Genomic DNA, 22,391 nt, shown 5'->3' with positions numbered 1-22,391 from the left:
GGGGGGGCGCTCAGAGGAGGAGCTTGGGGGGGGGGGGGGGGAGCCGAAATGAGGGGGGAGGGCAGCAGCGACGGGGGGGGGGACACAAGGATTTAGGGGGGGGTCGCAGAGATGGGGAGGAATGGAGCTTGGGGGGAGCAGTGAGGTCGGGGGTTGGGGGGTGGTTCCTGGAGATGGAGGGGGGGGCGGAGATGGGGGGGTCCACAGAGCCTGGAGGGGGGGGCTCACGGGGATGGGGTTGGTGGGAGTGAGCCCGGGAGGGGGTCGCGAAGCTGGGAGGGGGGGGTCACGGAAATTGAGGGGGGGGTCCACGGAGCTGTGGGGAGTCACGGAGCCCGGGGGGGAGGGGCAGGAGATGATGGGGGGGTAGAAAGTCCGGGGGGATGTCGTAGAGATGGGGGGGTCACGGAGCTGCGAGGGGGGGGCCCAAAGCCCGGGAGGGGGAGGTGGCACGGACCTGGGGGCGGGGGGGGGGGGCTGTTACGGAGCCCGGGGGGGAGGGAAAGGGGGTGATGATGGGAGGGTTCGCGGAGCTGAGGTGGGGGGCACGGAGGTGGGGGGGGGGCACGAGTCTAGGGGGTGTCTCGGAGATGGGGGGGTGGGGGGGACCCGGAGCCGGGGGGGGGGGTCCCGGAACGCGGGGGGAGGAGGATGAAGATGGAGCCGCTCCGGGTGGAGGATGGGAAACTCCCGGTGCTGGAGGGATGGGAAAAAATCCGGGGAGGGGGGGGGAAGAAAGAGGGGGGACGGGGGGGGGGGCCTGACCGGACAGACGGACGCGGGTGGGGGGGGGGGGGGACACGGGCGGTCCCGGGGATGGGGGAGCCCTTGGTTGGGGGGGGGGGGATGCGGCGCCACGGGGATGGGCGCGGGGCCGGGGCTGCGCGGGAGGGGCCGGGGGGGGGCGGGGAAACGAGGGGGGGGGGGGGGGAGGGGGAAAGGTGGGGGGAGGGGACGGCTCCGCCTCGGGAGGGAGGGGGAGGTGAGGGGGGGTGTCACGTGTGTGTCACACGCGTGTGTGGCGGGGTCCCGACTGTCACACACACGCGCGCACCCCGGCACAGCGAGGGGATTTACACACTCACGCACGCGCACGGGGGCCCACAGACACTCGTGCGCTTGCACCCCCACCTCCTTGCACGCTTGTGCACGCTCGTAGTGACACACACAGTGACCATACCTCCATGTGCACGCACACACACGCAACCCCCGTTGCCTTTGCGCACGCACAGCGATGCACACACACAGAGATGTGGACACCCGTGCACTTGCACTCCCATCTCCTCGCACGCTTGTGCACACCCACGGTGACGCACACGCACAAGCCCTCCCCCCCCCCCGTGCCTTTGCGCACACGTGCACACACATGAAGACACGGACACCCCTGCACTTGCACTCCCATCTCCTCGCACGCTTGTGCACACCCACGGTGACGCACACTCACGGTGACACACCCAGTGATGCACACCCACAGTGACACACCCCTCCCCAACTCTCAACAGCTGCCACAGGCAGCCGTGCCACCCCCGAACCCTTGCACACCCAGACTCCCTCTCCAGCCCTTGCACACGTGTGTGCACACCCAGAAAACCCCAGGGTGGAGGGTGGGGGGGACAGATCCTTGCCTGCAGGGATTACCCAGCCGGGTGGAGCAGGCAGGGTGCAGGCAGCGGGCTGGTAGGATGCAGGCAGGGTGCAGGCAGGGAGCAGGCAGGGAACAGGCAGGGTGCAGGCAGGGAGCTGGTAGGGTGCAGGCAGGGTGCAGGCAAGGAACAGGCAGGGAACAGGCAGGGCTCAGGCAGGGAACAGGCAGGGGTCAGGCAGGGTGCTGGTAGGATGCAGGCAGGGTGCAGGCAGGGAACAGGCAGGGTGCTGGCAGGGGGCTGGTAGGACGCAGGCAGGGAACAGGCAGGGTGCTGGTAGGATGCAGGCAGGGCGCAGGCAGGGAGCAGGCAGGGAACAGGCAGGGTGCTGGTAGGATGCAGGCAGGGTGCAGGCAGGGGGCTGGTAAGATGCAGGCAGGGAGCAGGCAGGGAACAGGCAGGGTGCTGGCAGGGGGCTGGTAGGATGCAGGCAGGGCTCAGGCAGGGAACAGGCAGGGTGCAGGCAGGGCTCAGGCAGGGAACAGGCAGGGGTCAGGCAGGGTGCTGGTAGGATGCAGGCAGGATGCAGGCAGGGAACAGGCAGGGTGCTGGCAGGGGGCTGGTAGGACGCAGGCAGGGAACAGGCAGGGTGCTGGTAGGATGCAGGCAGGGTGCAGGCAGGGGGCTGGTAGGATGCAGGCAGGGCACAGGCAGGGAGCAGGCAGGGTGCAGGCAGGGGGCTGGTAGGATGCAGGCAGGGCGCAGGCAGGGAGCAGGCAGCTCCCGCGGGGCCTGTGATCCCAGCGCCAGCACCCGCAGCGCCCGCACGGTGGGGGGGGACACGGGGACACAGACACACAGAGGATGCTCAGCACCATCCAGCTGCATCCCTGGGGACGGTCCGTGGTGTCCAGCAGCATCCCTGGGGACGGTGCTGAGCACCCTCTGCATGGTCCATGGTGCTCAGCACCTTTCCAGCTGTATCCCTGGGGATGGTGCTGAGCATCTTTCTCCTTGGTCCATGGTGCTCAGCACCCTCTGCCTGGTGCTCAGCATCCCTGTGGATGGTCCTCAGCACTCTTTCAGCTGGACCCTGCGGATGGTGCATGGTTCTCAGCATCTCTCTGCATGAGGCTCAGCACCCTTCCACCTGCACCCTCTGCGTGGTGCTCAGCACCCTTCTAGAAGCACCCTCTGCATGGTCCATGGTGCTCAGCGCCTTCCAGCTGCACCTTCTGCAGAGCGCAGAGCATCCCTCCGGATGGTCCATGGTGCTCAGCACCCTTCTGGATGCAGCATGTGCGTGGTGCTCAGCATCCCTCTGCATGATGCTCAGCACCTTCCAGCCGCACCTTCTGAATGGTCCATGCTGCTCAGCACCCATCTAGAAGCACCCACTGCATGGTCCATGGTGCTCAGCACCTTCCAGCCGCACCTTCTGAATGGTCCATGCTGCTCAGCACCCATCTAGAAGCACCCACTGCATGGTCCATGGTGCTCAGCACCTTCCAGCTCCACCCTCTGCATGGTACATGGTGTTCATCATCCCTGTGTGTGGTCCATGGTGCTCAGCACCCATCCAGCTGCACCCTCTACATAGTGCTCAGCATCCCTGTGGATGATGCTCAGCACCCTCTGCATGATGCTCTGCCCCCTTCCACCTGCACCCTCTGCATGATGCTCAGCACCCTTCTAGATGCACCATCCAGCTGCGCCCTCTGTGTGGTGCACAGCACCCTTCTAGAAGCCCCTTGTTCATGGTCCATGGTGCTCAGCACCTTCCAGCTCCACCCTGTGCTTGGTTCTCAGCATCTCTCTGCACGGTGCTCAGCACCCATCCAGCTGCACCCTGTGGATGGTGCTCAGCACCCTTCTAGAAGCACCCTGTGGATGGTCCATGGTGCTCAGCACCCTTCCAACTCCACCCGGTGCTTGATCCTCAGCATCCTTGTGCATGGTGCTCAGCACCCTTCTAGAAGCACCATCCAGCTCAGCACCCATCCAGCTGCACCCCATGGATGGTGCTCAGCACCCTCCCGGCTGGGCTCCCTTTGAAGCCGATGAGCAGATACGGGGGGGGGGATGACACCCCTCCCCGCTCTCTTCCATCCTGGTAAACACCTGAAGTAGGTCACGGAACCAGGATCGGGGTGGATCCGGCTGCCAGCGCCACACATCTTCCTCAGGGAGGAAGAGCCCGGTGGCCTGGGGCAACCTTCGGTGGTCCAGTGCTGGACCAAGGAGAAGGTGGTGCCCATGGGGACAATTTCAAGGGGTCAACCCCACCTTGTCACCATGGTGGTGTGGGTCGCAGTGGGGTTTTATCCACTGTGGGGGTGGAGATGAGGACACCATCCCCGAGAAGGATGAAAGCCAAGAAGGATGGTGGCCTGATGCACCTGTGTGGACCCAACATCTCCTCCAGGGTTTGGGTGGGCTACTTGGACAGCCCAGCGAGATCCTTGAGGGATTGGAGACCTGAGGACCCTTTGTGGTGACCACCAAGAGCTCCTCCTTGACCCAGTGGAGGGAGGCAGCGGCTCCCAAGGGGTGTCTTCTCCTCCAGGGTTGGAGGAGGAAAGTAGGTTAGCCTCGGAGCTGCCCATTTCTATCAGCTCACGTCTCCAATCAACCACCTCCTGGGGCTCCATCCTGTCCTGTGCTCCTTCTCCAGCCCAAGGTGGGACAACCCCATGGGCAACGCTTGGCTCCTTTCTCCTTCCTTCTCCTTCTCCTTCTCCTTCTCCTTCTCCTTCTCCTTCTCCTTCTCCTTCTCCTTCTCCTTCTCCTTCTCCTTCTCCTTCTCCTTCTCCTTCTCCTTCTCCTTCTCCTTCTCCTTCTCCTTTTCCCCCTCCTCCTTGCTCTTCTTCTCCTCCTCTTTCTCCACATTTCTTTCTCCTTCACCTTCTCCTTCTCCTTCTCCTTCTCCTTTTCCCCCTCCTCCTTGCTCTTCTTCTCCTCCTCTTTCTCCACCTTTCTTTCTCCTTCACCTTCTCCCTCTTCTTCTCCTTCTCCCCCTCCTTCTCCTCTCTCTCCTCCTCCTCCTTCTTCTTCATCCTCCTCCTTCTCTTATTAAACTATTTTTATCTCCACTCACGAGTTTTCTCACTTTTCCCCTTCCCTGGTTCACCCACAGGGGGTGGGCGTTGCCCCATCCCCACCTGTCCCATCTCCACCCCTGGCCCTCCCGGGGCATGTGATGAGTTTTGGGGTGGGGAAGGGGACCAAGGGTGGGCGCCGGTCCTGCGTGGAGGAGGAGGAGGGATGGAGGAGGAGAAAGAGAAGGAGGGATGGAGGAAGAGAAGGAGAGATGGAAGAGGGATGGAGGAGAAGGAGGAGGGATGGAGGAGGAGAGATGGAGGAGGAGCAGGAGCAGAAAGAGTATGAGGGTTGGAGGATGGAGCAGGAAGAGGAGCGATGGAGGAGGAGGAGGGACAGAGGAGGAGACATGGAGAGGAGGAGGGCTGGAGGAAGAGCAGGAGGAGGAGGAATGGAGGACAAAGGAGGAGGGATGGAGGAGGAGCACGAGGAGGGATGAAGAAGGAGGAGGAGCAGGAGGAGGGATGTAGGAGGAGCAGGAGGAGGGCCGGAGAAAGATGAGGAGCGGGAGCAGGAAGAGGCGGGATAGAGGAGGAAGAGGAGGGAAGAGGCGGCTCCACTCCTCATTGTATCCGGGTCACACGAGAAGCCACCTCCACGGGGACCACCGAACCCCCCGCCTGGGCTTGCCGCATCCCGCAGGTGACCGGGGAGGGGGGACCGGGGACCCCTCTCTGCCCAACTCGCGCCGTGGGGCTGAGCTCCGAGGGTCCCGGGGGTGGCTGGGGTGGGAGGCAGATGTAGGGCAGCGATGGTGGTGTTTGGGTCCTGCCCAACACGTGGGTTCTACCACCAGGTCCAGATGGGTGCTGGTGGTTGGTGATGATGGGGGGACGCGCTGTGAGGGGGTGGCCGGTCCCATCCCACCCGTGGGGTGCCAGCGAATGTGGGACTCCATCGATGCCTTTCTTCTCCATGTCTTCCTGGTGGAGCAAGAGGTCCACTCTGGGTGTGGTGGGAAGGGGTGGCACAGATCTGAAGCTCCTCAGGCAGCAGGGGAGAAGGGTACAATGGTGCTTCCTCAGCCCAGAGGTCCACATGGACTTTCTCTGTCTGGTAGCCCTCAAAAGATCTCCTCCCCATGGTGTTTCCCTGTGTCGTCATGCCCTGTGAGCTGCGTCGGTGTGAGGTTGTAGCCTGGGGTCACCACCACCCCCCTGCAGTACCACCAGAGCCACTAGATTTGGGAGTCAGAGGCTTAAACTTTCACGGGAGCTTTGGCAAAGCCCTGACTTGGGCTGGGGATCTTCGTTCCTTCAGCTGACAGGATGGCGGATGGGAAGGAAAACGGCCTGGAGGAACCGGAAGGGTCTGAGCTGTGTTTGGACCCATGTGAGGTGGAGATCTCTCAAGAGGCAAACCCAACGGCACAGCGCGAGTGTGAGGGTCAACCACAAGAAGCCTCTGAAGAACCAAGCGATGACTCCCATGGACTCCCATCACCGAGAAAGGGTGGGCGGCTGCGCCATGGGGGCCGTGCAACCAAGAGGACCTACGGCCGCGGCAAGAGCAGGAAGAACATCGCTGGAAAGGCAGAAGAGGCCATGCACAAGGGCCTCTATAGCTGTCCCGACTGCGGGAAGATCTTCACTCGGAGGTCCTTCCTCATCCCCCACCAGCGCATCCACACGGGTGAGAAGCCCTTCACCTGCCACGAGTGCGGGAAGGGCTTCCGTGTTGGCTCCGCCCTCAACAAGCATCAGCGGATCCATACGGGGGAGAAACCCTACAAGTGCGCGGACTGCGGGAAGTGTTTCCGTCTCACGTCCACCCTCAGCACCCACCGCAAGATCCACGCCGGGGGGAAACCCTACGTCTGCCTGGTTTGCGGGAAGACCTTTCAGTTGAGCGCGTATCTCCTGGCCCACGAAGCCACCCACAGCGCGGACAACCCTTTCCAGTGTCTTGCCTGCGGGAAGAACTTCAGCCTGAGGCGGTACCTGGCCATTCACCAGCGGATCCACACGGGAGAGAAGCCCTTCAAGTGCTCGGTGTGCGGGAAGGGCTTCAACCGGAGGTCGACCCTCATCGTTCACCAGCGGGTCCACACCGGGGAGAAACCCTACAAGTGCCCCGAATGCGGGAAGAGCTTCATCATGAGCTCAGACCTCATCACCCATCGGAGAATCCACACCGGGGAGAAGCCCTACCACTGCCTCGACTGCAACAAAAGCTTTCGGTTGAGCTCCCACCTTACGAGACACCAGAGAAGCCACACGGGGGAGAGACCCTACAAATGTCTGGATTGCGGGCAGAGCTACACGGACAGCTCTGGGCTCATCAAACACAAGAAGATGCACATGGAGAAGAAGCAGAGGACATTGCAGGGAGGCCACCAAGGGGAGGGACGCTATAAATGTCCCTACTGTCCTAAGAGCTTCCATGCAAAGTCAGCTCAGGTCCTTCACCGGGGCACCCACGTCGGAGAACGACCCTATAGATGCTCCAAGTGCGAGAAGGCCTTCAGCCACAGCGCCACCCTCCTGAAGCACCAACGCATCCACACGGGGGAGAGACCCTTCAAGTGTCCCAACTGCGAGAAGTGCTACAACGACAGCTCCACCCTTCGGAGACACCGGAGGAGCCACACTGAGGAGAAACCCTACAAGTGTCCCAGTTGCGAGGAGTGTTTCGGCGCCATCGCGGCTCTCCTGAAGCACCAGCGGTTCCACACCGAGGGGAGACCTTTCCGCTGCTCCGACTGCGGGAAAAATTTCCACTCAAATTTTCTCCTCGTCACCCACCAGCGGATCCACACAGGAGAAAAACCCTACACCTGCCCCATCTGCCAAAAGACCTTCCGCCAGGCCTCCCACCGAACGAGGCACCAGGAGATCCACAGGAGGAACGGGGCCAGCGTCACTTCCCGGGATGCATCCGAGCGAGGAAAGACCCGGCCAAGAGCGGGAGAAGAGGTTGGGGGTGATGGTCAATCAATGAGTCCAGCTGGTGCTTCCACAGCTCAACAATAGAAGAATTTGAGATGCCCCGAGTCCATCATCTGGTCCAAGTTGCTCATCCAAAGAAGATGCCCCCCATGTCCTACCCGATAAGCCTCATCGCCAAGTCCATCCCCTCCCAAACTCATCATGACCAGCCCTCCCACCATCCTTCCCAACTCAACCTCAACTTCATCCCCAAAGTAATGCGATTTGGAAACAAAAACATCATAACGACTACTTTTGGACCCCAAATTGTCTTTAAAATGAGGAGAGTGAGCAGTATTCACAAATACATCCAGACTGGACCCACCTTCTTGTTTACTGTTGATGAGGAACCTCAACTGAGGGACCTGAGGAGCTTTTTTGGGCCGGGCATGGAAGCTCTTGGTGGTGTTGGTGGCAAAGTCCTGGACAATAAGCTTGACACAATGACTACCTCGCTGTGAAACCTTCGTTTTCTCCTGCAATCATTGTTACTTAAGGCGGGGCTGGGGCTGTGGTTGACTCCAAGCATTGTCCCTTCATGAGAACATCCAATTTATGCTGACCACATAATTACTAAAGAGCTTAGGGGTGACCCAAGGGAATGTCTCCTTGGCTTTGAGTTGTCTTCAAACCCAACTGCAGGTCCAGGCTGAAGCCTCAAGAGAAGGTGACACCAGAAGTCTACGTGCTGTGGGTCCATTTGAAACCTCAAGAGAAGGTGACACCAGAAGTCTACCTGTTGCAGGTCCAAGCTGAAACCTCAAGAGGAGGTGACATCAGAAGTCTACCTGCTGTGGAAAGCTCAACAGAAGGTGACACCAGAAGTCTACCTGCTGTGGAAACCTCAAGAGAACGTAACACCAGAAGTCGACTTAACTGAAATTCATGAAGTCACCTGGGATGATGCCACCGAATGTCACCTACAAGCCTGGTGGCACTTGGGAAACGTCACCTATGATGAAAGCGTGGATGTGGGTGAGCTTCATGAGATGCTGCTCCTGAAGGAACCTCCCCTGTCGCATCTTTGGGTCTCCACCAAGGCAGATCCGTGGACCATCTACATTGGACAACAGGAATGGAAGGGCAGCCACCAGTAGATGTTGGAGATGACACCCCAGAGCCAGGAGTGGGGTCTGGGGGGGTTCCTTCTGAACCCCTAATTTGTGCCTTAATTGCCTGGGGGGGGGTGTCATTTCCCATCATGAACCCACCGAGATGACGCTTGTCTGTTCTTCTGGACAATTTTGGGTTATTTTCTCTATATTGACTCTTTTTTAGCCACACTACAAGTATTAATGGGATTATCTGTATTTTTACTACCCAATCTGGGTGCGATTTTAATTATACTGCCCCAAATTACCCCTAATTATCAATTAACTCCCCCCGCCCCTGCATCACCCCTACCCTTCTCGTTACAAATTAATCTCTAATTGGACATGGTTTTTTGCAGTGTTTATTCTGAAATAAACGGTTTATTCCTAAAGCTGTTGCCGGGCACCTTCCCCGAGAGATTTTTAATTGCTGCGAGTCGTTAATGAGTAATTTGGGGGGGGGGGGATGACAGGGGGGCAGGGAAAGGGAATGGGATGAGGAGGTGGTTTGGGGTTGGGGGGGGGGATGGGACAGGAGGGGTCCCAAAGGCCAGGAAGGGCTTTGTCCCCAGTCCAGGGTGGGGGGTGTGTGTGCAGCTTCTCATCGCTGTGATGAGCGGCCAGTTCTCAGCCTGGGGGGGGTATTGGGAGGTTCCTTGGGGTTTGGGTTCTTTTTTTTTTGGGGGGGGGGCTATTTTGAGCTTGCAGGACTTCAGAGCTGAGCTGCAAATACCCCTTGAGGGGGAATTGGGGGAGTCCCTGGAGGTGGTTTTTTTTTGGGGGGGGGAGGGGGGGGGCGGGGGGGGGGATTGTTTGGAGCTCACAAGGCTCCAGAACTGAGCCACAGATATCTTTTGGGGGGGATGTTGGGGGGTGTTTTTTTTGGGGGGGGGGACGTTTGGAGATTGGAGGACTCTAAAGCTGAGCCACAAATACCCCTTGGGGGGGTCCCCGGGAGGTGGTTGGTTTTTTTTGGCGGGGGGGGGGGGGGGGGGGGGATATTTTGAGCTTGCAGGACTCCAGAACTGAACCACAAATATCCCTTGGGGTGCAACTGGGGGGGTCCCAGGAGGTGGGGTTTTTTTGGGGGGAGGGGGAGATATTTTGAGTTTGCAGGGCTCCAGAGCTGAGCTCCAAATACCCATTGAGGGGGAACTGGGGGGGGGGGGGGTCCTGAAGGTGGGTTTTTTTGGAGGGGGGGGATGTTTGGAGCTTGGAGGACTCCAGAGTTGAACTGCAAATATCCCTTGGAGGGATAATAGAGGGTCCTTGGGAGGTGGTTTTTTTTGGGGGGGGGCGGGGGATGTTTGGAGCATCTACAAATGCCTGTTGGGGGGATGATGATGGGGGGGGTCCCTGAGAGGTGGGGTTTTGGGGGGGACGACGACGACACCCACCCACCCCCCACCCCCTCCCGCGGTGGCGGCTGCCGGCAGAGGGCCCCGGCGTGGCTGGAGGGATGGATGGAGGGATGGAAGATGCGGGATGTCCCCCCCCCCCACCCCCCGCGTTGGGGGGTTGGTCTTCCTGGGTCAGCAGCCGCCGCCGCTCCCATTGTCAAGCCGCAGCCCCGCGGCGAACGCCCGGTACCGGCGGGGACGGGGACGGGGCCGGGGTGGGGGGAGACCGGTCCCGGGACCCCCGGGGGAATCCGGGCGGGGGGAGCCCCGGGACCCCCGAGAGGGGGGAGGTCGGAGCTGTGGGACCCCTAGAACCCCCGGAGCTGGAGGAACCCGGAGAGAGGAGAGCCCCGGGACCCCCGGGATCCCAGAGAGGGGGGAGACCGGAGCTGGGGAACCCCCGGGATCCCGGATTGGGGGGACACCAGACTGTGGGACCCCCGGGATCCTGGAGAGGGGGGAGATCGGAGCTGGGGGACCCCAGAGAGGGGAGAGCCCCGGGATCCCAGAGAGTGGGGAGCCCCAGGATACCCGGGACTCTGGAGAGGGAGGAGCCTCGGGACCCCCGAGATCCTGGAGAGGGGGGAGACCGGAGCTGGGGGACACTCAGGACCCCCAGGATCCCAGAGAGGGGGGAGCTCTGGAATCCCAGAGTGGGGGGACACCAGACTGTGGGACCCCTGGGATCCTGGAGAGAGGTGAGAACAGAGCTGGGGGACCCCCAGGACCCCAGAGAGGGGGAGATCCTGGAGCTGGGGGACACCTGGGACCCCAGAAGATGGGGGAGCTCCAGGACCCCCAAGATCCCAGAGAAGAGGGGGCAGGAGCTGAGGGACTCCTAGGACCCCGGATCTGTGGGACCCCCAAAGTGGGGTCCACCCCACAGCGAGGGGATGCCATCCCCAGTGCCCCACAGCCCCTCCATGTCCCCAGGGTGGGCAGGAGCATCTCTGCCCACCCAGGCTCTGCCCCCCCCCACCCCCCCATCCTCCTCCCCAAGGTAACGGGGTCCCCACGGCTCCCACCTTGGAGCCCTTTTGGGGGTCCATGCTCCCTGCCTCAGTTTCCCCCTGTGCAACACAGGGAGGGGGGAATGACCTGGGGGGGGGGGGAGGCTGGTTGCACACCCCTACTCCTTGTGGTCCAACTGGGTGGTCCATCACACTCCCAGTTCTTTCCTACCCGCAACTGGGTGGTGTTTTGGGCTGTATCTTGGTGTTTTGGAGGGTTTGGGGCTGTGTCTTAGTCTTCTGGAGGGTTTTTCAGATGTATCTTGGTGATTTGGAGGGTTTTTTCGGCTGTATCTTGGTGTTCTGGGGTAGGGTTCAGCTGTATCTTGGTGTTTTGGAGGGTTATGGGCTGTATCTTGGTGTTTTGATGGGGTTTATGAACTGTATCTTGAGGGTTTTATGGACATGAGCTGCTGCTGGTGTCCTGCCCATCGACTTCCCAGTAGGGATGGACTTGGGCAGGAACAACCAACAACTCAAACTGGGGAACATACTCACAGCTTGTTTTTTCCGCAAAAACCCAGGGTTTCCCCTTCCCAAAGCTTGGTCAGATCAAGGAGGAGGCTGTGAGGAAGAGGAGATGCTACGAGACACCCGGGCAGGTGAGGAGGAATTAACTCGACCTTTCATCCTTTCTTCTCCATCTCCCATCTTCATCCATCTCCCAGTTGAGCATTGCTTCTGACTGTAGGACAGCCCCGTTGGTGGCGTCGTCCTCCCGGAGATGAGTCTGGGAGGAGGATCTCCTTCTCCTTCCCTCTGGCATGGATGGAAATTCCCAACTTCTCCTTGTTCCTTCCTCTAGCAGGTGATGAGATGGAGATGGAGAAGATGGAGGACAAACCCCACCAGCAAAACCTCGCGGAAGAAGCTGTTTTGAAGGGTTCCGTGGAGCGGGAGGTCAACAGGGTGGAAAAGCCCAGAAGATGCACCCCGGGGAGAGGTTGCAGACCCACCCCCAGAAGCTGGGAGGAGGAAAGACCCACCATCTGTGAGGAATGTGGCCGGAGCTTCAGCCGGAGCTCGAACCTGGTGGTGCACCAGCGGCTCCATGCTGGCGAGAAGCCCTACAAGTGCTTAGAGTGCGGGAAGACCTTCAGCCGGAGCTCCCACCTCATCACCCACCAACGGCTCCACACGGGGGAGAAGCCCTACAAGTGTCCCGAATGCGGGAAGAGCTTCAGTGACAGCTCCACCCTCATCACCCACCAACGGCTCCACACTGGGGAGAAGCCCTACAAGTGCCCTGACTGTGGGAAAGGCTTCAACCAGAGCTCCAACCTCACGTCCCACCAACGCACCCACACCGGGGAGAGACCCTACAAGTGCCCCGAGTGCGGGAAGAGCTTCAGTGTCAGCTCCTACCTCATCCGCCACCAGAAGATCCACACTGGGGAGAGGCCCTACAAGTGCGAGGAGTGTGAGAAGACCTTCAGCCAGAGCTCCAGCCTCATCATCCACCAGCGGGTCCACACCGGGGAGAAGCCCTACCGGTGCGTGGACTGCGGGAAGTGGTTTCGGAACAGCTCGGATCTCATCAGGCATCAACGGACGCACACGGGCGAGAGGCCCTACCGCTGCCCTGACTGCGGGAAGAGCTTCAACCGCAGCTCCAACCTGATGACCCACCAACGCATCCACACCGGGGAGAAGCCCTACGAGTGTCCCGAGTGCAGGAGGAGCTTCACGGTCAGCTCCGCCTTGATTAAACACCAAAGGACCCACCGGGAAGGGAAGCCCTACGAGTGTCCCGACTGCGGGAAGAGCTTTATCCGCTGTTCCAACTTCATTACCCATCGGAGGACACACGTTGGGTAGAATCTTGGTGACCCATGTTGGGTAGAGACGTGGTTGGTGGTCTCCACATCTTCCTCATTCCCCACAGGGACCTGGATGGAGGGAGGAAAATTCATTTGCCGAGGTGGGCTCAGCTGTGGGGCAGAAGTTCATTAGGAAGAAGGGACACGTTGGCTTTAGACTCCCAAAAGTCACATCCGCTCGGTTCAATCATTTCTTCTGGTGGCATCAAGCAAGACTGGATGGACCACAAGCTTCTTCCATAGCCAAGTGGTGGCTGGATTTGGGCTCAGACCAAGATTTTGAAGACACTCAGCTTCTTCAGGAAGGAAGAAATGGGGTGAAAATGGTCCCACAACCCTGTTGGGACCCACCAAGCCAAGTTCTTCCGTGTTTATTGCTCATTTTTCCTCACATGATGGTTTTCGGTGGTGGAACCTCTGTCCTGCCCTTTTCCGGTTGGTTTGGATGAGTCAACTCTTGAGTTACCCAAAAGACTTCAGAAGCTCCAGCAACATCTTAGGGATGGAGATGGACACGGCCCAACTCCATGTCCTGCTCTTGCAGGCTTTGTGCTGCCAAAAATAAACCAGAACCCAACTGCAATGAATTTTTCCTCTACTCGTCTCCTTGGTTTGACCTTGTTGAACCCAAAATATCTCGTTTTCATCCAAACTGGGGCTTGGTCATCCCCACGGTTGAGTTTTCCCAGTGGTGGTGTAAGGACGGGAGTGGGGGGACAAGTCCACGGGTGGGTGGAGAGTGAGGAGGACACGTGGGCTCGTAGCAGCCGCATCATGGAAGGATGTGACACAACCATTGGCACCAAGGAAACCTCATCCACGGGTTGGTTTGAACCCTCATCGTTGTCCAAGGGAAACAGAGAGGGATAGGGAGCCCCATCCCAGCTCCAGGGTCTCCACCCCAGACCTGGGCAGGGGGGGGACTGTCACCCTCTGGGCATAGAAGATACTCCCGGCCCTCCAAAATTGGGGAATTTTTTGTGTTTTCTCCTCCAAAAAAGGTTCTTCCGCCCAATGAGCTTCATCCCGCCCACAGAGCTTCATCCCCACCACAGAGATATGAGGCCAACACACAAATGGCTTTATTTTGGCCCCAATTTTCTAAAAAACCCTAAATAGGGTTGAAAACATCAAGAAATTGAACTGAGACATCGAGAAACACCCCAATTTTACCATGATGTCTTTTTTCTGGGTTGAGAGTCATGGGTCTCCTCTCCCACCCTTCCCCTCATCTCAAATCTAAGGCAAACCACTACCAAAAAAACCCTTTAAATATAAAAATATGTAGGGAAAGAAAAACAGCAGCTGGTGGATGCGTGTGGATGGGTTGGTTACCCCTTGGTGCAACCACCAGGGACCCCCACAATGTGTCTGAGATGCCACCAGGGTGGAGCTGGTCCCTGGTGGAGTGGTTCCCATCTTCAGCTGGTGGCTTTTGCGACGGGAGACGAGATGAAGAGCAGAGCCAAAAGCTCTTCCCACAACCCTGAGGCTTCTCCTGGCTGTGGATCCTCCGATGCTGGATGAGTTGGGGGCTGGAGGTGACGTTTTTGGCAGCAAATCAGGCAAATGTTGGGTTTCTCCTCCAGGTGGGACCACGCTGTTCCCGTTCCTCTTCCTGGTGTCCCCAGCACAGGCTGTGGGGAGCAGGACGAGAGGCGCAGCAGCATCCTCCATGGCCGTCATCTCCATGGGGACAACTCCAAAAGGTTGGTCCTTTTAGGGAACCCCCCAACTTCAGCTCCCTACCCCAGGGTGGGGAGCATTGCTGCACTCCAGGGGCGGTATTTTGGGGGGGGGGGGATGTCCCCAAAGGTTTCTCCATCACTTTGCACCCCCAAAGCCCAGAGGGATCGACCCCTCTCCCCTTTATAGAATCTTACTGAGGATTTTATTAATATAAAATAACCCCAAAGTGGGATCAAACCTCAGGTTATTTCCCCCCCGAGGTTTTCAGCCCCCATGGTCAGATGTTGAAGCCGTGATGGGAAGAGCAGACACTGATTTTTGGGTCTAAATCTTCCCTAAACCAGTATCCTGGAGGAGAAATGGGGGTTTCTCACCTCGAAATGACTCGATCCCACCTTGTGGCCCCATTTCCTTCAGCACAGCTTGAAAATACCCTCGCAAAGGCACCCTAAAACGCTTCAGGGGGATGTTTTCCCCCACAAAGAATTGCTGAGTCCCATCCTGCCAGGTCTCCTTTTTTCTCCTTGAGGAGGGTGTCACTGTAATAATAAACACTTTTGGCCTTATTTTGGTAAAACCAAACATAAAGATGCTTGAAAACAAATCTTAAAATTTAAATATTGGCTGGGGAATTAAAATATTTTGGTAAAACCAAACCTGGAAATGCTTGAAAAAAAGTATTAAAATTAAAATCTTGGCTGGGAAATGAAAATGTTTTGGTAAAACCAATCATAAAGATTCTTGAAAAAAGGTATTAAAATTAAAATACTGGGAAATTCCTGAGCTGATGCCGATTCCCGGTCCCTGAGGAGTTGGAGAAGACACCGTTGGTGGCCCTGGAGCTTGGAAAATGGGGTGACTTTGACCTTCCCTTTTCATTTCTGGCGGTCCTTGAGGTGGGTGCGGTGATGGCGGGCGAGAAGGGAGCTCTGGTAAAAGCCCTTCCCGCACTGGGGGCAGCTGTAGGGTCTTTCCCCGCTGTGGATGCGTTGGTGGGTCACCAGGCTGTAGCTGCGGCTGAAGCTCTTCCCGCACTGGGGACACCGGTATGGTCTTTCCCCGCTGTGGATGCGCTGGTGGGTCACCAGGTTGGAGCTTCGATTGAATCTCCTCCCGCAGTCGGGGCAGGCAAAGGGACGTTCCCCCGTGTGGATCCGCTGGTGATCGATGAGGGTCGAGCTGTCCAGGAAGCTCTTCCCGCACTGGGGACACCGGTAGGGTCTTTCCCCGCTGTGGCCACGTTGGTGCCGCAGCAGCGAGAAGGCATCGTTGAAGCTCTTCCCGCACTGGGCGCACGCGGAGGGTTTCTCGCCCGTGTGGATGCGCCGGTGCCGCGACAACACCCAATTATCGCCGAAACTCTTCCCGCAATCCCCGCATTGGAAGGGTTTCTCCCCGGTGTGGATCCGCCGGTGCCGAATTAAAGCCGAGCTCCAGATAAAATCGATCCCGCAGTCGCGACACATGTAGGGCAGGTCGCCGAGATCTCGCCCCAAAGAAGAATCACCCCTAATTTTTTTCCCGCCATCGGGATATCTCTCGGGTTCTTCGCCCGCGTGGGTTTTCCGATGGCGGGTATAGGTTGAATAATTACTAAAAGTTTTCTCGCATTTTTCACAAATATAGGGTTTTTCCCCCGTGTGGATCCGACGATGGTTCACCAGCGTCGAACCCCGGGTGAAATCCTTCCCGCATTCGGGGCATTTATAGGGTTTTTCGCCCGTGTGGAGGCGGCGATGGGTCAGTAAGGCGTAGCTGCTGCCGAAAGCTTTCCCGCACTCGCAGCAGCCGTAGGGGCGGTCGTTGGGGGGTGGGGCCCCCAAACCCCCGGCTTCAGCTTCTCTTTTGGGGGGTGGGACCCCCAAACCACTCACTTTGGCTTCTCTTTGAAGGGGCGGGACCCTCAGATCCTCTACTTTGGCTTCTTTTGGGGGGAGTGCGACCCCAAGGCCCCCTGCTTTGGCTTCTCTTTTGGGAGGTGTCACCCCCAAACCACCCGCTTCAGCTTCTCTTTGAGGGGGTGGGAACCCCAAACCACTGGCTTTGGCTTCTCTTTGGAAGGGTGGATGTGGGGGTCCCCCCATGCCTGCAAAAGAAGCCACAGTGGGGTGACGGTGGAGGGAAAGGAGTCCCGGCGGGGACACGGCTGCCCCCAGCCCCCCTCCAACCCCATAAAAACCCACTTGTGGGGGTGTCACCCCTCTCCTCTGTGTCCCGGTTTTGGGGGGCTGGTGGGTCCCTTCCCAGCTCCATCCGTGGTCGAGGGGGGGTCACATCAAACCTGCGGGGGGAAAAACAGGGGCAAGGTGAAAACTTGCGGAGCTGGACCCCCCCTCCATCCTTACCTTGAGTTTAGGGGCTGCCCTGGCACCCCAAAAAGGGGGGTGGTGGTGTAATCAGGAGGGGCTGGGATTCATTGGGGGGTACCCAGGGGTCTCAGCTCACCCACCAGGGACAATCTGGGGGTCCCCCATTGCGGCTGCCCACCCTCCTGAGGAATTGGGGGTCCCCATTCGCAGCCCCCTCCCCACCCTCAAGATTATTTGGGGGTCTCCCCTTGCAGCCAGCCCCCAAGGGGATGATTTAGGGGTCCCCCATCATGGCCCCCCACCCCCAGGAAGACTTGGGGTCCACTCCGATCTCCCCTCGGAGATATATCTGTGTGGATACAGGTGTGTGTGGGGGGGGATTCACGTCCTTACACCCCCCTAATCCCGCACCCCCACACCCTATAGAGCCTCCCACACCCCTTTAATCCCCCCTACATCCCTCTAATCCCCCTCACATGCCCGTTCCCCCCTCCTGTGACCCCTATATCCCTCCAATACCCCCCTATATCCCTTCAATGGACCCCCAACATCCCTCTAATCCCCCTTCACATGCCCCCCCACCCCTCCAGTGACACCTATACCCCTCCAGTACCCCCCACATCCCTCCATACCCTGTATATCCCCCCATCTCTCCCTCCCCCATGGTCCCCTCCGCTCCAACATCCCCCACCCGCCCCCACAACCTCCTGCTCCCCCCTCCAAAGCTCCTCCATCCAAAGCTCCCCCCAACTCCTGTCCCCCCCCCCCGTCTAGATCGCGGCCTGTGTTTACCTCCCGCTCCCCACACCGCCTCCACGGCCCGGACACACCGGAAACGGAAGCGCCCGACGACGCCCCGCCCTCCTCCTCCTGCCGTACAACATGGCGGCCCCCTCCGCACCGCCGTCACCCGCCGTCTCCGCCGCCCGCCCGGAGCCCAGAGGCCTCAGGCCGGGCGCGGAGGCAAGTCCCTCGGAGCGAGAAGCCACCGCGCTCGGTCTGATCCCGCTTCTCCTCAGGGTGAGCCGGAGAAAGGGCGGCAGGGGAAGCGGGACAGGCCGCCGCCATCTTCCGTTATGGCGCCGCCGCTCCTCAAGATGGCGGCCGCCGCCTGGAAACTCCATTAAAGGCGGGCAGAGACCGAAATGGGGCCTGTAGGCCCCTCTGGGCCCCTACAGTGGATCCCACTTTGGGGGATCCACTTTTTTGTCCCTAAGTTGGGCTCTTGTGCTGTGTCGTATCCCCAAACCTTCTCAAGGTACCTCCTGCCTTGGGGCCTTGATCCTCAGCTGGGATCACCTGGCTCTTGGCTGACCCCAAATGTGGCTGTAAACAAGAAACTGAACTGAGACATCAAGAAAAAGCCCATTTTAACTTGATTTCTTTTATCTTGGGTGAAACTCATAGGTCTCCCCTTCCTCCCTTCCCCTCATCTCGAATCTAAGGCAAAAAAAAAAACAGAGGATGGGGGTGACTTTTTGTAAAAACACCCCCAACAAAAACACCCTTTATATATAAAAACATCTAGGGAAAGAAAAATAAGAGCTGGTGGGATGTGTGTGGATGGGTTGGCTGCCCCTTGGTGCAACCACCAGGGACCACTGGGATGTGTCTGAGATGCCACCAGGATGGGGCTGGTCCCCGGTGGGGTTGTCCCCATCTTTGGATGGTGTGGAGATGTTGAGGAAGCGTTGCCCGCCTGTTGGGAGAACCGTAGGGTCACGCTCTGGTGTGGGTCCGCCAGTGCCGCACCAGCTCGGGGTTGCTCTTGAAGCTCTTGTGGCACTGGGAGCACTGGTAGGGCCTCTCAGTGCTGTGGACCCTCCTGTGCCCCACCAGCCCCAAGTTGCTGGTGAAGCTCTTGTGACACTGGGGACACTTGTAGGGCTTCTCCCCGGTGTGGGTCCGCCAGTGCCTCACCACCCCCGAGCTGTTGGTGAAGCTCTTGTGGCACTCGGGGCACTTGTAAGGCTTCTCCCCCGAGTGGATGCGGTGGTGGATGGTCAAGGTGGACCTGTGCCTGAAGCTCTTCCCACATTCCTCACACCGGTAGGGCCGCTCGTCCGTGTGTGTCTTCCGATGCTGCCGGAGCGTGGAGCTGTCATGGTAGCTCTTCCCGCAGTCGGGACACTCAAATGGTGTCTCTCCGGTGTGGATCCTTCGGTGGGTGTTGAGGTTGAAGCGACGGTTGAAGCGGCGCCCACAGTCCTGGCAGCTGAAGGGGCGTTCGCCCGTGTGGATCCGATGGTGGTTGACCAAGGCCGAGCGGCAACTGAAGATCTTCCCACATTCCCGGCAGGTGTTGGGTGCTTCTTCCCTCCCATTGTCCCCTGGGAGCAGGGATCCCCCAGGATTGGTCCTTGGGGACAGCTGCTGGCTGGAGGTTGGGGGTGCCACAGGTTCATCCTCCTGGTGTTTCTCCTCCTCCTTGATTGACCCCAAATCTGTTGGGGAGAGGGAACATCTCCAGGAGCTTTCTCCGGCTGGGAGAGGGTTCACATGGAACGGGGAAAGGGAAAGGGTCAACCAAGAACCAGATGGTCCCAGCAGAAGATCAAGGCTCCAAGGAAGAAGGGGCTGGGGACATGGTGGAAGGAGGGGTACAGATGTGGTGGGAGAAGGGTTGGTGTCATGGTGGAAGAAGGGGCTGGGGTCATGGTGGGGTGAGGGATGGGGTCATGGTGGAAGGGGGGATATGGATGTGGTGGGAGAAGGGTTGGTGTCATGGTGGGAGAAGGGCTGGGGTCACGGTGGCAGAGGAGATGGGGTCACGGTTGCAAAGGGGAATGGGATGTGGTGGCAGATGGGATGGAGACGTGGTGGGAAGACAGATGGGACAGGGATGGGGAATGGAAAAATGGTGGCAAAATGGATGGGGACAGGGTGGGATGGGAGAAGGGATGGGTCTCCAGTGGGAGAAGGGATGGCAAGATGGTGGGAGGTGGGATGAGAACATGGTAGGAGAAGGTTTGAGGTCCTGGTGGGGGAAGGGATGGGGACACAGGGAGAGAAGGGCTGTTGTCATAGTGCCAGGAGAGATGAGGACACTGTAGGAGAAGGGATGGGGGGATGGTGGGAGAAAGGATGGGGCCACAGCGGGAGAAGGGATGGGGACATGGTGGCAGAAGGTTTGGGGTCACCCTGGGAGAAGGTTTGGGGTCACCTGACACAGCACAAGGAACCTACATAGGGCCAAAGCACCCCCACGTGTCCCCAAACCCTTGTCCCCACCAAAGCCACCCCTCAGCCACCGTCCCACCCCCCGCCTCGTCCCCAGCCCCGGGGCCTCTCACCCGCTGGGACCACGCTGTCCCCGTTCCTCTTCCCGGTGTCCCCAGCGCAGGCCGTGGGGAGCGGGACGAGAGGCGCAGCAGCGTCCTCCATGGCCGTCACCTCCGTGGGGACAACCCTGGGGGGGTGACAACCCCAAATGCCGTCACCCCACTGTTCCCTGGGATGGGGGCTTCAGGATTTCCCCTAAAAAATGGATTTATAGGAAAAATTATGGGGGGAAAGAGGGGCCCTGGGAGGATTTGGGGGGGGTCTTGACCCCCCACGGTGTCAGCAGGGTGCAGGAGCTGGGGACAGGCACCTCCTGCTGGGGGGGGTCCTGGTTTGGGCTGCGAAGGGTTTAATTTTGTCCTGGTTTTGGCTGGGAAGGGGTTAATTTTCCTCCTGGCAGTTGGGGGGGGGGGGGGGGGGGGGAGGCACAGGATATTCTTAATTAATCAATTAATATTAAAGAGCTGAAATACAGACCGAGGCGGGGGGGGGGGGGGGGGGGGGGTTTGAACCCCAGCTGGAAACTGGGACCTCGAAACTGGTCTTGCCTCCCCCCCGCCCCCTCCCCAGTGGGATGGGGAGAAGAATTAAAAAACCAACTCGTGGGTTGAGATAAAGAGAGTTCAGAAGAAGACGGAGGGAAAATAAAAATAATAATAATTATTATAATGGTTAAAGGATAGAGAAAGTAAAACAGAACAAGTCTCTTACCGCCGCTGTTTCCCAGCCACGATCCCGGATCCCCCCCCCCCCCCGCCCCGGCCTCATTCCTCCCCCCTCCCGGTTTATATCCGGAGGGTGACGTCCCTGGAACGGAATATTCCATTGGTCTTTGCTCCTTCTCAGCTTCTGGGGGAAGCTGGAAAAAGGCCTTGGCGAATGTAAGCATCGCCTGGCAACAACTACAACAATATGCGTTATTGACATTCCTCTCATACCAACCCCCAAACCGGGAAAATTAACCCCATCCCAGCCCAAACTGGGACACTGGGACGCGGTGGATCGATGCGGGGAAGGGGGACGCTCTAAATTAATCGTTTAATGTTAAGCGAGAGCTGAAAGACCCACAGGAGCGTGGGGGTTGGACCCCAGCCGGCAACTGGGACCTCAAAACCGGTCACCAACACCCCCCTACCTCGGTGGGATGGGGAGAAAAATAAAAAAAAAATAACTTGTGAGTTCAGATAAAGAGATTTTAGAAGAATGGGAATTGAAGGGAAAATAAAAATAATGAGAAGAATGGTAAAAGAATAGACAAAATGAGAAAAAGTCCTTGACTTAATATAAACATCGCTCAGCAACAACTACAACAATATGCATTATTGACATTCCTCTCATACCAACCCCCAAACCGGGAAAATTAACCCCATCCCAGCCCAAACTGGGACACTGGGACGCGGTGGATCGATGCGGGGAAGGGGGGCGCTCTAAATTAATCGTTTAATGTTAAGCGAGAGCTGAAAGACCCACAGGAGCGTGGGGGTTGGACCCCAGCCGGCAACTGGGACCTCAAAACCGGTCACCAACACCCCCCTACCTCGGTGGGATGGGGAGAAAAATAAAAAAAAAATAACTTGTGAGTTCAGATAAAGAGATTTTAGAAGAATGGGAATTGAAGGGAAAATAAAAATAATGAGAAGAATGGTAAAAGAATAGACAAAATGAGAAAAAGTCCTTGACTTAATATAAACATCGCTCAGCAACAACTACAACAATATGCATTATTGACATTCCTCTCATACCAACCCCCAAACCGGGAAAATTAACCCCATCCCAGCCCAAACTGGGACACTGGGACGCAGTGGATCGATGCGGGGAAGGGGGACGCTCTAAATTAATCGTTTAATATTAAGCGAGAGCTGAAAGACCCACAGGAGCGTGGGGGTTGGACCCCAGCCGGCAACTGGGACCTCAAAACCGGTCACCAACATCCCCCCACCTCGGTGGGATGGGGAGAAAAATAAAAAAAAAATAACTTGTGAGTTCAGATAAAGAGATTTTAGAAGAATGGGAATTGAAGGGAAAATAAAAATAATGAGAAGAATGGTAAAAGAATAGACAAAATGAGAAAAAGTCCTTGACTTAATATAAACATTGCTCAGCAACAACTACAACAATATGCGTTATTGACATTCCTCTCACACCAGCCCCCAAACCGGGAAAAGTAACCCCATCCCAGCC

General features: G+C 58.2%; 4 protein-coding genes across 7 annotated transcripts; 2 read left to right on the top strand and 2 right to left on the bottom strand.

Annotated features, from left to right (window-relative positions):
• Positions 1–4,938: 4,938 nt before the first annotated feature.
• LOC141476120 (uncharacterized) lies at positions 4,939–7,654 on the top strand. The gene is given in 4 exon segments (XM_074164722.1): positions 4,939–4,972; positions 5,038–5,148; positions 5,217–5,324; positions 5,943–7,654. Coding segments are annotated over 4 exon segments (1,965 nt in total).
• A 3,986-nt stretch (positions 7,655–11,640) lies between these two features.
• LOC141476167 (uncharacterized) lies at positions 11,641–13,515 on the top strand. The gene is made up of 2 exons (XM_074164770.1): positions 11,641–11,712; positions 11,916–13,515. The coding sequence occupies exons 1-2, from the start codon at positions 11,691–11,693 to the stop codon at positions 12,926–12,928; spliced, it is 1,035 nt and encodes a 344-aa protein (XP_074020871.1). The 5' UTR covers positions 11,641–11,690; the 3' UTR covers positions 12,929–13,515.
• A 1,294-nt stretch (positions 13,516–14,809) lies between these two features.
• On the bottom strand, positions 14,810–17,750 carry LOC141476165 (uncharacterized). Its single transcript, XM_074164767.1, has 3 exons — positions 17,721–17,750; positions 16,803–16,900; positions 14,810–16,705 (listed from the first exon to the last, which is right to left on the bottom strand). The coding sequence occupies exons 2-3, from the start codon at positions 16,870–16,872 to the stop codon at positions 15,495–15,497; spliced, it is 1,281 nt and encodes a 426-aa protein (XP_074020868.1). The 5' UTR covers positions 16,873–16,900; positions 17,721–17,750; the 3' UTR covers positions 14,810–15,494.
• A 542-nt stretch (positions 17,751–18,292) lies between these two features.
• Positions 18,293–20,970, bottom strand: LOC141476169 (uncharacterized). 4 transcript variants are annotated; one of them, XM_074164775.1, is made up of 3 exons: positions 20,922–20,965; positions 20,222–20,337; positions 18,293–19,372 (listed from the first exon to the last, which is right to left on the bottom strand). In XM_074164775.1, the coding sequence occupies exons 2-3, from the start codon at positions 20,310–20,312 to the stop codon at positions 18,648–18,650; spliced, it is 816 nt and encodes a 271-aa protein (XP_074020876.1). In that variant the 5' UTR covers positions 20,313–20,337; positions 20,922–20,965; the 3' UTR covers positions 18,293–18,647. The 4 variants fall into 4 exon arrangements, with proteins under 4 accessions (XP_074020876.1, XP_074020877.1, XP_074020874.1 ...); XM_074164776.1 differs by having other exon boundaries at positions 18,294–19,372; positions 20,222–20,405; positions 20,922–20,970; XM_074164773.1 differs by having other exon boundaries at positions 18,294–19,411; positions 20,222–20,405.
• Between the last annotated feature and the right edge of the window lie 1,421 nt (positions 20,971–22,391).

Source organism: Numenius arquata, chromosome 28 (genome assembly GCF_964106895.1).
Source record: "Numenius arquata chromosome 28, bNumArq3.hap1.1, whole genome shotgun sequence".
Classification (NCBI taxonomy): domain Eukaryota; kingdom Metazoa; phylum Chordata; class Aves; order Charadriiformes; family Scolopacidae; genus Numenius; species Numenius arquata.
This window is presented reverse-complemented; position numbering and strand designations above follow the sequence as displayed.

Excerpts from the sequence above, each read along its gene's own strand:
- LOC141476167 (XM_074164770.1), top strand. The coding sequence starts at position 11,691 with ATGCTACGAGACACCCGGGCAG. Across the intron at positions 11,713-11,915 it reads GCTACGAGACACCCGGGCAG|CAGGTGATGAGATGGAGATG; the intron begins GTGAGGAGGAAT and ends TCCTTCCTCTAG.
- LOC141476169 (XM_074164773.1), bottom strand. The coding sequence starts at position 20,312 with ATGGAGGACGCTGCTGCGCCTCTCGTCCCGCTCCCCACGGCCTGCGCT. Across the intron at positions 19,412-20,221 it reads GGACAGCGTGGTCCCAGCGG|CCGGAGAAAGCTCCTGGAGA; the intron begins GTGAGAGGCCCC and ends ACCCTCTCCCAG.
- LOC141476165 (XM_074164767.1), bottom strand. The coding sequence starts at position 16,872 with ATGGAGCTGGGAAGGGACCCACCAGCCCCCCAAAACCGGGACACAGAG. Across the intron at positions 16,706-16,802 it reads GAGGGGTGACACCCCCACAA|GCATGGGGGGACCCCCACAT; the intron begins GTGGGTTTTTAT and ends CTTCTTTTGCAG.